The sequence below is a fragment of the Cherax quadricarinatus genome, chromosome 23, assembly GCF_038502225.1.
Source record: "Cherax quadricarinatus isolate ZL_2023a chromosome 23, ASM3850222v1, whole genome shotgun sequence".
NCBI classification, from domain to species: Eukaryota; Metazoa; Arthropoda; class Malacostraca; order Decapoda; family Parastacidae; genus Cherax; species Cherax quadricarinatus.
Genome location: NC_091314.1, coordinates 3,096,775 through 3,108,994, shown reverse-complemented (window position 1 = coordinate 3,108,994; position 12,220 = coordinate 3,096,775). Strand labels below are relative to the sequence as shown.

The 12,220-nt window shown below is 42.3% G+C and overlaps 2 protein-coding genes across 5 annotated transcripts in view; one reads left to right on the top strand and one right to left on the bottom strand.

The window, feature by feature from the left end:
* LOC128685824 (G-protein coupled receptor moody-like) overlaps window positions 1-12,220 on the top strand; it is a 377,281-nt gene that overhangs the window by 325,847 nt on the left and 39,214 nt on the right. For 2 of the 4 annotated variants that reach the window (XM_070087780.1, XM_070087779.1), the window contains exon 3: window positions 9,038-9,286. The exons of the other annotated variants lie outside the window; for them this stretch is intronic. In XM_070087780.1, coding sequence (XP_069943881.1) covers window positions 9,038-9,286 — 249 coding nt within the window. The remainder of the gene's footprint in view (window positions 1-9,037; window positions 9,287-12,220) is intronic. 4 annotated transcript variants of the gene reach the window in all.
* The window catches only part of LOC128685825 (putative adhesion G protein-coupled receptor E4P), a 100,014-nt gene that overhangs the window by 71,111 nt on the left and 16,683 nt on the right, over window positions 1-12,220 (bottom strand). The window lies entirely within an intron of this gene.

Sequence of the window (12,220 nt, the reverse complement as noted above, 5' to 3'; positions counted from 1 at the left end):
TTAAATTTTTGGGAGACAATAAATTGAAGCAATTTTCAACTTGGCGCCATTAATGTGACCTGACTCTTCCTCCTCCTCTTTCTCCTCCTCCTCTGCCTCTTCTTCCTCATCCTCTTCTTCCACTTCCTCCTCTTCCTTCTCCTCCTCTTCTCCTTCCCTCTCCCTCTCCTTATCCCATTCCTTCTCGCACTCTTACTCCTTATCCCATCTTCCTTATCCTCTTCCTCTAACTCCTCCTAATAAACCTATGCTTCCCCTAAATAGCAAGATCCTTCCCCTCTTCTCTCCTCCCCTCCCCTCCTCTCTCCTCCCCTCCCCTCCCCTCTCCTCTCCTCCCCTCCCCTCAACAGAGTGAGGGTTAACAGGTCAATTTCCTCTCCAGCATCAATATTTACCAGAGACCTGGATATGGAAGCTTGAAGCTGGCGTCAAGCTTTCCCCAGCCTCCTCGTTAAAGATTCTCTCCTTTCCCCGCCTCATTTATTGAGGATTATCTATCCTATCTCATTTGCCGAGCATTATCCATCGAGGTTCATCTCTCTCGCCTCATCTATCGAGCTTCGAAAAATAGGGTTCCATCTATCGAGGTTCATTTGTTAGGTTATTCATGGCGGTTGGTTTAAAAATAATGAATAGGGGTTCGCAGAAAGAGAAAGAGAGAAAGAGAGAGAGAGAGAGAGAGAGAGAGAGAGAGAGAGAGAGAGAGAGAGAGAGAGAGAGAGAGAGAGAGAGAGAGAGAGAGATGGCCCACAGATGGCTCCAACTTCACCCTGTTCCCTTCTTGTATGTCTCATAACAATAAAAATGCCTTCAAATGAGCTGATGTAGGTAACAGCTCTTAGCTTGTCAATAAAGCTAGAGATCCTTAACTTAACCTTGTCAAACCCTGTGTAGAAACAAAAGAGAGGTTAACAGAACAGGCCAAGGTTCGAAATATTTGCAAGACGTCCACTGAATACATTCGTGATGCTGACTGTGGCATGCAAAGAGTACGTAACCTTTATTCGGCGCATGGACACACCCTCATTTACAGGCTATCTCCCCCAACCAGCGAACCAGGTTGCTAAGAGTTGATGATGGGGCCCCATCGTTCAACTAGTGACCAGGTTCTAGCCAATAAGAAGGTGGGATTGACAATCGCAGAGGTTATGTGGATACCGCTCTCCTGTCTGCCCTTGTCATTCCCACTCTAGAGCTGGTTGAAGCACGGTCTGCTATCTTGTGGCTTCTATTTCTGCCTTGCTTACCGTGGAGTGCACTATATTTATCACTGTACATAGTGTACATATTGCTGTTATAATTGGTGAAGGATAATATAAGTCTAAACTTTTTCTACTGTGTTTATTTGCTCCCATTACACCTGGGATAACAGGCCATTTGAAATCCTAGGTTGTAATATGGGTAGCCTGTCCGAGAGCTGGACTTAGAGAAACGGTTGAGCTTAGGGTGAAGCTTGTAGCAGGAACATTGTGTAGCTTGCTGTTTCGCTTCGCTTTACAAATTTTGCGTGTCAGTTGCTTATGATCAGCCTTGCTATTGTGTGATCGTTCAACAGCTCGCTACTAGCTTGTTCAGTGTGCTCGCTTCGCTACGGTCAATCTTGTGTGCAGTCGGCTTTGCTTGTATGCGTATTCTGCAATCGTACTGTGCATAGCTAAGCGTGTTCTGCAAATTAACGTGTTACGTTGGGGTATTCGTACTGTGCATAGCGAATAACTTATGCCACCTAGACGAGTCAGACGCCTGGTGTCGGCATATACTTTGCATAACCTACCTAAATTGTCCCTACAGCGTTGTTGGCAAATTGCTCGTTCCATTGGCATTCCCTATAAACGCACTCTCACAGCTGCGCAACTGCGTTCACTTATTGCTGACATACTTATTGAAGAAGAGATGGCACATCAAACTCCTCCCTTTACGGGAGCTAGGGAAAAAAACTACTATGTTCTCGCAGGAGGAAGATGATACACCTACGGAGCAAAATGGTCAGTATAGTGCAGCTGGGTTGTCTCAGGGTGAATCAGCGTCGTTGGCACTTGAGCTGGCAAAAATCAATCTTGAGCAAACTAGGGAACAGAGAGCATTCGCAAGGGAAGAATTTGATAGGGAAAGAGAGAGGAGGCAGTTTTCGCATTCTGTAAACGATTTCAGTTTACAAAAAGCAGTACAGCTTGTTCCCCGCTTCAATGAGGCCGAACCAGAGCAATTTTTCGAAAGCTTCGAAAATCAGGCTCGAGCCTTGAGGTGGCCGGAACAGCACTGGGCAGCGTTGGTTCATACAGTATTATTGGGTAAGGCACAGGAATTTACGTCGGTATTAACTGACGCTGAATTCTCTGATTATCAAGTAGTGAAGACCACAGTGTTGGGAGCATATACATGTATCCCAGCTAAATATCGTAAGACCTTCAAATTGAACAGGCGGCAGCTTGGTCAATCCCTGGTGGACTTTGTGAGACAGCAAACCAAAGCTTTTACCAGCTGGTATAAAGCGAGTGGTGTCTCTAACTTTGAGGAGCTGGTGCAGCTTATTCTGATTGATAACCTGCTGGAGTCTGTGGGACCAGAGGTTCGTGTCTTTCTGCAGGATCGTGACTTAACCACTGCATTGGAGGCGGCCAGGTTGGCTGATACCTTCGAAACGAACCGCTCCTTGTCCGAGCGGTCCCGTCTCTCTTTTCAACAGTCTGGCGTGAGCAGAGATCGACAACATTGGAGAATGAAGTGCCAGCCGGAGGGAGAGCGTCTACGTCATCCAACCAAGTCACCTGGTGAGCCACGCTTCTCAACATATGGTCCCCCTGCGGAGAGGCAAACTACTTATGGAGCATCTCGACAACAATATCCAGAGAGGCACCAGCCAGAACGACACCACTTGCAACGTCATCAGGGAGTAAAGGGCAAGCCTGTCGTCTGCTTCAGGTGCAATAAAGTAGGTCACATCAGTTCCAACTGCCCCCAAAAACCTCAACCCATCGGGAAAATCTCTAATATCCCTAGTAACATGTCCCCTAGAGAAGTAGAAAAAGGTATGGCCCCTTATTATTGCGAAAGTCTTATTTCCCTTCAGGAAAACTCAGAACCAATTAAAGTAAATACCTTTAGAGATACTGGAGCATATTGCTCACTTGTCAGAGAAGGAATATTACCTCTTTCAGAGAATACTTCCTTGAATTCCTCAGTTTTATTGGAAGCTTACGGAGGAGCTATATATTTAGTTCCTTTGCATAAAATTTATGTACAGTGCAAATATTACACTGGGTACTTGACTGTAGGTATCTCAAAAGGATTTCCCATGAAAAATGCCATGTTATTACTGGGTAATAACATTACTACTGTTACTTCGTGTCCTGAACCTATAATGATTAATGCTTCTCCAGTGTTGGCCATAACTCGGGCAACATCCCAAGGGTTGTCTGGGGAGAATGTTGACCTATCCTTGGACGACTCCGATCTCGGAATAGCCACGTTGTTTTATGAGACACACCGGCCGGAGTCTCGTAAATCAAGTGAACAGACCCCGATCAAGCCTTCCTATTCCCAGGTTGCAGGATTGCCAGATGTCTCTGTTTCCATGCCCGAGGGACTGTCCTTCCGGGAGGAACAACGAAAGGACCCTTCTTTAAAATTCGCTTTTCAGGAAGCCATGGGTAAATCCTCTTTGGGTCATCCAGTCAAGTATGAAGTTAAAAATGATTATTTGGTTTGCACTGAGACTGGTAAGGAGATAGAGAGCCGGCAATTATACGACAGGTTAGTGGTTCCAACCAAGTATAGACCTCAGATATTAAATATAGCTCATAATACGTCATCAGGAGGTCACTTAGGAATTACAAAAACCTTGTATAGAATCACAAAAGAATTTTATTGGCCAAAATTAAAGAAAGATGTAAAGAATCATATTAGGTGTTGCCGAGAATGTCAGCAAGTTGGAAAACCTGGACATTCCATTAAACCTGCACCTCTCCAACCCATACCTGCTGATGGAGAACCTTTTGCAGATTTAATTATAGATTGTGTAGGTCCACTACCTAAGTCAAAGTCTGGAAATCAGTATTTATTTACAATTATGGATAAAGTAACCAGATATCCTGAAGCGATCCCAATGCGTAGTATCAATACTAAAGCTATTCTCAAAGCTTTAACAAAATTCATTTCTTGTTTTGGCATTCCTAAAACTATACAAAGTGATCAAGGTACTATTACAAATCGGGAACAAGGAGCTGCAGCCAATCGCATACTTTTCAGCTAAATTCCAGCCACATCAGAGAGCTTACTCTACCATTGAAAAAGAAGCCCTCGCGCTGGTAATGGCTTTGGAGCATTTTGATGTTTATGTGGGCCAGACATCGCAGGTGGTCACAGTCTACAGTGATCACAACCCGTTAGTCTATCTCCAAGCCATGAAGAATCACAACACAAGGCTTATGCGTTGGGCGCTCAGGCTGCAGCCCTACAATATCAGAATTCATTATATTGCCGGCAAAGAAAATGTGTTGGCAGACTCTTTGTCAAGAGTCTAGTTTATTATTTTATTTAGGTTAGGATGTATTTGTGGTAACCCCTTTCAAGCTCTTTTTTTTTATCCCCTGATGTGGGGTTTTTTTTTTTTTAGTGAGGGGATGCGGGCTACCGTCCGCCTGTATCTTGGACCTATGCTAGCCTGTCTGACTGCTGTCTCACTCTAAGTTTAGGGTTTGGCTTTTGGTCACTAGGAAAGCTGAGCTCTATCTAAGAGTTGGATGGTGGAGAGGATAGGCGGTCCCATTATTTTGTGCCATGGCGGCACGGTTACCACTGGGAGGTGGCAGCCTAATCCTGAGCCTTCTCGGGGGTGGGGGTGTGGCATGCAAAGAGTACGTAACCTTTATTCGGCGCATGGACACACCCTCATTTACAGGCTATCTCCCCCAACCAGCGAACCAGGTTGCTAAGAGTTGATGATGGGGCCCCATCGTTCAACTAGTGACCAGGTTCTAGCCAATAAGAAGGTGGGATTGACAATCGCAGAGGTTATGTGGATACCGCTCTCCTGTCTGCCCTTGTCATTCCCACTCTAGAGCTGGTTGAAGCACGGTCTGCTATCTTGTGGCTTCTATTTCTGCCTTGCTTACCGTGGAGTGCACTATATTTATCACTGTACATAGTGTACATATTGCTGTTATAATTGGTGAAGGATAATATAAGTCTAAACTTTTTCTACTGTGTTTATTTGCTCCCATTACACCTGGGATAACAGGCCATTTGAAATCCTAGGTTGTAATACTGACACACTGTAAGAGTAATTGTATAAAGAGTTAGCTCACTCTCTCGCTCTCTCTCATTTTCTCTCTTTCCTGCAAATGTCACATAAACCGGTGTAGACTGATATTTAAAGAGATATTGTCTGAAAACCAGAAAACCACGTTGGGCTGGGCTAACGTGGTCGCAATAAAGGGAAAAGCACGCGGTGATCGTCCTTTCCGTTCTCGTATGAGCGGCTCTTGACCGCATACAGCGAGTCCCTGACGGAAATTGGGTTGCTGCATAGAAGCGAATTCGCAAATAGCGAGGAGGAGGGGTGAGCGAAACCCAGAAACGCAAACAATATCAACGCGGTCACAAGCGACATCCTGGAAAAGACGTGTGGGCGAGCGTGTATGCGTGCACCACCTGTGCACCACCAACCACTTGTTGAAATGGAAAGTGGAGAGCCAGGCAGCCGAAGACAACAAAAAAATTGCCTTGAGGCATCAGTAATGTTCATATCAGTCACAATTACACGAAGTAAAGACAGTTTTATCATGTCTGAAATCATCGTGTTAATCCTTATGAAAAGTACGACCTCCGCCGCCACCCGACAAGAGTCGCTCGGAGATTAATGGAATAAGATGCCAACGCGATGGAGTACACACAAAGGCGGTATAATGCGATCCTTTATTGTCTACGTTTCGCCCACTTAATGGGTTTCATCAAATCACAAACAGATCTACTGCATTTGTGTCTGCTTTTCCATGGGGTCGCTTCCAATACTACTACCACTACTACTACTACTACTACTACCACTACTACTACTACTACTACTACTACTACTTCTAGTACTAAGATGGGTCAATAAACCGACTGTTCCTCCTACACTTCACCATACACATGAATACTACTAGATCCCGATAATTACACCAGTAGGAGAAACTACGTAGTTTATGGCAATTTACTGAAACGTTTGGCCCACCAGGGACATGAGGAGAGGATGGATAAAAGTCCCTAACCAACGAACTGTCGTCTCCAGAGAGTTCCATAACCTACACATGTCTTCTTAACTCGCATTTACAAAGCTCCCTTTAGACTACTCTCAGTGTATATCTTTATTAACTGGATCAAGATTCTGGAAAGCCAAGCATGGCTGAAGATTCTGGAAAGCCGAGCATGGCTCAAGATTCTGGAGAGCCGAGCATCGCCGTAATGCCCCAAGAGTTACTCATGTGCCTCTTCAGCTGCGATATTGTCACTTATTTCGCCAGTACATATATAAATCCTTAAGGAAGTATATTTTTGAGAGAGTTGGGTTTGTTTAACCTACTTCTTACATAAGGCGAGACGTAAATCTAGTTTCTATTGAAAGAGACAAATCTGTGGCAGCTGCCTGGAAAATGTTAAGTATTTCCTAATTCGCTTCAGCATGTCTTGGAAGAGAAAAAACGCAATGATTGAACTTTTAAAGTCGTATTTCCAGTTTTTGTTCACTGGAACACATTTCCTCTGCATGGATTTTGCCTGTACTTAGAACACATGCTTGTTCCCGTGGCCCTGACAAGCACTGGGATGGCTTGAATGACCAGCCCTGAGGCCATGACCAGGCCAGAAGAACGCTATGGATCTGATTAGCCCTGACCTGACCTAATCAGTGACCTGACCAGCCCTGATATCACCAACTTTTGCATTGTAATCACTATGTTCATTATTTGTGTTAGTAACGAAATCAATAGCCACAATAATATCAAATTTTCGTTTTTATTAATAGTATTATTGTAATTATTATCGAATATTAGATAAAACAACATCGCGATGAGAGAAGTGGGGAATGATCTCGGAGATTGATCATTTATTCGACATTGTTACTCATCAGATCAATGTGATTCATCCTATTATTATTATAATCAAGGGGGAAGCGCTAAACCCGGAGGATTATACAGCGCCTGGGGGGGGGAATGTGGAAGGCATTCAGGCTTAATTCGGGGAACTGGAGCACAGATCCAATTCCCTAAATCAAGAGCCCCTCACCAACATCAAGGAACCTTCCTTGAGGGGATTCATCCTATTCAAGCCTCGTTATTTTGAGAACGTTTTCGTGGCTTCTGTCACATGAGTCACATTATGTCTGTCTTGAGTTACGTGTCGTTTATTACTGACTTTGTAAAGTGTCTGGGTTTACTGTCTTGAGTTACGTGTCGTTTATTACTGACTTTGTAAAGTGTCTGGATTTACTGTCTTGAGTTACGTGTCGTTTATTACTGACTTTGTAAAGTGTCTGGATTTACTGTCTTGAGTTACGTGTCGTTTATTACTGACTTTGTAAAGTGTCTGGATTTACTGTCTTGAGTTACGTGTCGTTTATTACTGACTTTGTAAAGTGTCTGGATTTACTGTCTTGAGTTACGTGTCGTTTATTACTGACTTTGTAAAGTGTCTGGATTTACTGTCTTGAGTTACGTGTCGTTTATTACTGACTTTGTAAAGTGTCTGGATTTACTGTCTTGAGTTACGTGTCGTTTATTACTGACTTTGTAAAGTGTCTGGATTTACTGTCTTGAGTTACGTGTCGTTTATTACTGACTTTGTAAAGTGTCTGGATTTACTGTCTTGAGTTACGTGTCGTTTATTACTGACTTTGTAAAGTGTCTGGATTTACTGTCTTGAGTTACGTGTCGTTTATTACTGACTTTGTAAAGTGTTTGGATTTACTGTCTTGAGTTACGTGTCGTTTATTACTGACTTTGTAAAGTGTTTGGATTTACTGTCTTGAGTTACGTGTCGTTTACTACTGACTTTGTAAAGTGTCTGGATTTACTGTCTTGAGTTACGTGTCGTTTATTACTGACTTTGTAAAGTGTCTGGATTTATTGGTGTCTGGCTTGTGTAACCCGATCGTTGGTAAGACACATGTGCAACCGTTGGAATTGTTGAAACGTTTCGCCTACGTAGTAGGCTTCTTCAGTCATATGGAGGCAACAGGTGTAGTCGTGAAATGATGTAATCGGTTCATCAACCTTGGAGTGTGTTTGAGGTGATCAGTCTCTCAACCTGAGGGACTGACAACCTCAAATACTAATCGTAAGATCTGTCATTTCTGCTTCTCAATTCTAGTATTGACTTGTCTTCAAAAATATTCATTTTTGGTGCGGTTATACCCGATTTTTTTGACTTTTCAAACCTAGTTTTTCCCCCCTTAGACGATACTCGTTACCGGAGTCCTTTTCCTACTCTCCCAGATACACTACTTTTGCGGGGATTGAACTCGAGTAGCCATCTACTCCACAAATTCGGACAATTGTGGAGAGTTTCCTGCAGGTTTTTTCTTTCCCCAGGACGTACTCTCATTGTGTTGGATAGATAAGAATTAACTTAAATAATCTGGCCATTTATTTACAGGAGGAACAACATGGGTTCCAGTAATGATTCATGGAGGATTTATTTCTCAGCTTGAAGTTTTATCCCCCCATAAAAGTTTTTATAAAAGTGCCACATTAAAAAAAAACTGCCTTTTTTTGTGGAAAATAAACAGTAGCCATTATGATTTTTTTTTTTTGGTGAGAGATATAGCTTCTTTGTAAAAATTATACTTGAAACCTTTCTTCAAGATTCCAGGAATATTTGAAATGATAGTGATTATTGTTTAATGTTCCAGTATTCAATTATCGGTGCTAATACTACTATTTTTTTTAACCAGGCTTGATTTATAAATTTTCATAGCGTGAGAGAGAGAGAGAGAGAGAGAGAGTGAGGACTTGTCAATTTTAAAGACATTCTTACATTGCTTTGCTCTGCCATCCTTTGACAGCTTCCAGAGGGCTGGAAGGAAGAGGCAGCTCTGCCGATGATACTGATAGGCGGAAGAGGCAGAGGTGTGAGCGGAAGAGGAGGAGGAGGAGGAGGAGGTGGTGAAGAGTACCAGTCAAGAGTGACAACAATGGTATTCTCCCGGTGTACCATGTACAAGGACCCACTGTACCACCACAAGGGTACAAAGTCCTGTGTGTACGGGTACGTCTTTACCCTCCGTGGTGCTGAGTGGAGCGTCGTTGCTGAGGTAAGGTGTCAAAAGAATACACTAAAACCTGCAGTGGGTCTAGTGGTTCATGCTAATCAGGTCCTTCAGTTACAACTCTTCTCATAAATCTCGTCTAACAGTGACTGTCAACCATTTTCCGTTCAGACTTAATTTTCCGTTCAGACTTAATTTTCCGTTCAGACTTAATTTTCCGTTCAGACTTAATTTTTCTCGATACATCATTTTTTTCATGTTAATTTCTGCTTCTTCTGTTTACCTCTCTCTCTGTTATCTTCTGTCTTTTGCCTTTCTGCAGTTTTCCTCATGCTCTTGTGTTTCTCTTTCCACGTCTTGCTTATTTTATCATTTCTCTTCTTTTTTTTTTTTTTGAGAATGAGGTTCTTTGCCTGCAGACAAAGAATTTCATTCTCAGTAACTAAAATATCTCATTCGATGACTTTCCTTTCGTTACCTTTGACCATGGCAGTGTGTGTGTGTGTGTGTGTGTGTGTGTGTGTGTGTGTGTGTGTGTGTGTGTGTGTGTGTGTGTGTGTGTGTGTTACAAAAAAACGCGATTCTAAAAGCTTAGAGATCTCCAGTGAATACTAGAAAGGACTGCCCTTCTAGCATCCAGCCTGTTACTGGGTTTTCGTAACAAGTAGTCAGTATCCTTGTCCAATTATCCATTAAAATTCAGTATGGTTCAATAGTGCTTTAGGATTACAACTGGTAGGCTACTAACTAGAGAAATTAAAATTTAATAAATTTATTAAGTAGTAAGTCGTCTAGAGGTATATTATCAAATTAAATTAATTACAGCAATCAAAATAAAATCAATCTCTCGAGTTCAATATTATTGTGCTGAAAGCACATATCACATTTATAATTCTTAAGTACCGTCAGGTACATTAACATTTAATAAGATATTACAAATATGTACAAGTGTGTGTATGCATGTAAGTGCTCTTAAGTAGTTAGCTATGTCTCAAGACTCGAATAAGACTTAAACAAGTGACTGACAAAGTCCTCAAATAAACTAACTTCTTGACCGACTGGCAACCCGAACAGTCTGCTTGAACAACAAAGAATGCTAAGCCCAATAACAATGCAATATCAAGCGACTGCGACACAGAATCAGGAACAAGGAGATAATATAATGACACTAAGTAGGGACCATCTGCAGATCCTCCACAAAAGTTACAAAACTCCCATAATACTGAATCTTTGTTCAGCATAGGTAAAACTGTGACTGTGACAATACACAGGAACCAGTACAAAATTAGGTCAGAAGCTATAGCTAAGGACCTGAGATGTTCAGAGTGTCTATGTGACACACAACCTCAGTACAACGTCGAAAATCACAAAGTCTATACAATGTTCTGTGAACAAAGTTCTACAGAACTAACAAGAATAATGAGACAGACAATCTGTCCAACCAGCAAGCGAGTCTCCAGCAGACTGTCAGACAGACAAGCTGTCCAACCAGCAAGCGAGTCTCCAGCAGACTGTCAGACAGACAAGCTGTCCAACCAGCAAGCGAGTCTCCAGCAGACTGTCAGACAGACAAGCTGTCCAACCAGCAAGCGAGTCTCCAGCAGACTGACAATTTCACGAGAGGTGAGGACACCCCCCCTCGATCACGTGATAGCTACGTGGACAACTGCAGCTCAGAAGCCGGCAGTACAACGAGCGACAAGCGATAATTACAGTTGTTTGACAATCAAGCCTAACTGAGCACATTTTATATACATCCTAACAACATAAGCTAAATAACAATATAACAGTCAAATAATAATATAAAGTCATACATTTACGATTTAGCTATTATCGCAAATATAAGCAATATAAAATTAAATGAAAAGGTAATATACATTATATATACATAATCATCATTGTAACCCATTCAAGGGTTGCAACAGTGTGTGTGTGTGTGTGTGTGTGTGTGTGTATGTGTGTGTGTGTGTGTGTGTGTGTGAGGGGGGGGGGTTGTGCCTGGTCTCAAGCTGAACGTTTTGCATCGCTATGAAAAATGTTTATTATAATTTGAAGACATCAGAGTTAGTGTTATAATTCCTCTCTGCAGCCATCAACCTGATCACATGTACATCAACGCTCAACAGTCATCAAAAATAAGAGAGACAGGTTGCAGAACGAGCTTTTACCGTGGCAGCGTTTCGCTCTCTGTAGACCTTTATCCAGTCACTCTTATGACGGAAACAGGTCAGCACAGATCGAAACGTTCTGAAACGTGATTCTTTTCTTCGCTATTTTAAGCAATACACCGTTTATAATAATAATAATAATAATAATAATAATGTTTATTTCTGCAAATACATGATACAACTTATACAGACCATAGCTAACATCAGTGACATACTATGTTTAAAGCTTTTTATTTTGCAGACTGTTTTGAATCCACTTCTATCTACTGGAAACGACTGCTAACATGAATTAACTCGTTTCAGTCGTGCATGCAAGGTGCATCATGCTGCTTAAGTCTTCCCTGTGCAATAGGCAAGTTGATTCCATAGTCTGTAGGGTCAACTATGTCTCAAAAATTATAGAAATATCCTCGGCCGTGTGTGAGAATTAATTAGCAGCTCGCCATGGTCCAGTGTATCTGCCCCTCATTCCCCTCCCATAATTGGTGTAATGACCCCTCATTTCCAGGAGACAATCATGCCTTTGGATAGGGAAAACAACTGGTGTACACCACTGCCAAGGGGGACCCAGGAAAATGGGAATTTTTCATGCATTCACTCTTGTTCATGAAAAAAAAGAGCCCAGCTCAATTCTCTCTAAGTCATGACGGTGCGCAAATCACGTCCCTTCACTAGCTCTTACAGGTCGCTCTCAAGGTTAAGTCGTACTGCAAATTCTTGTTTCACTTTGCTCTCCTTCAAGGTCTTGTACAGTGGTTTTACACACCTTGAAACATTTTGACACAACCTTGCTGTGGCTATTGACTTCCTC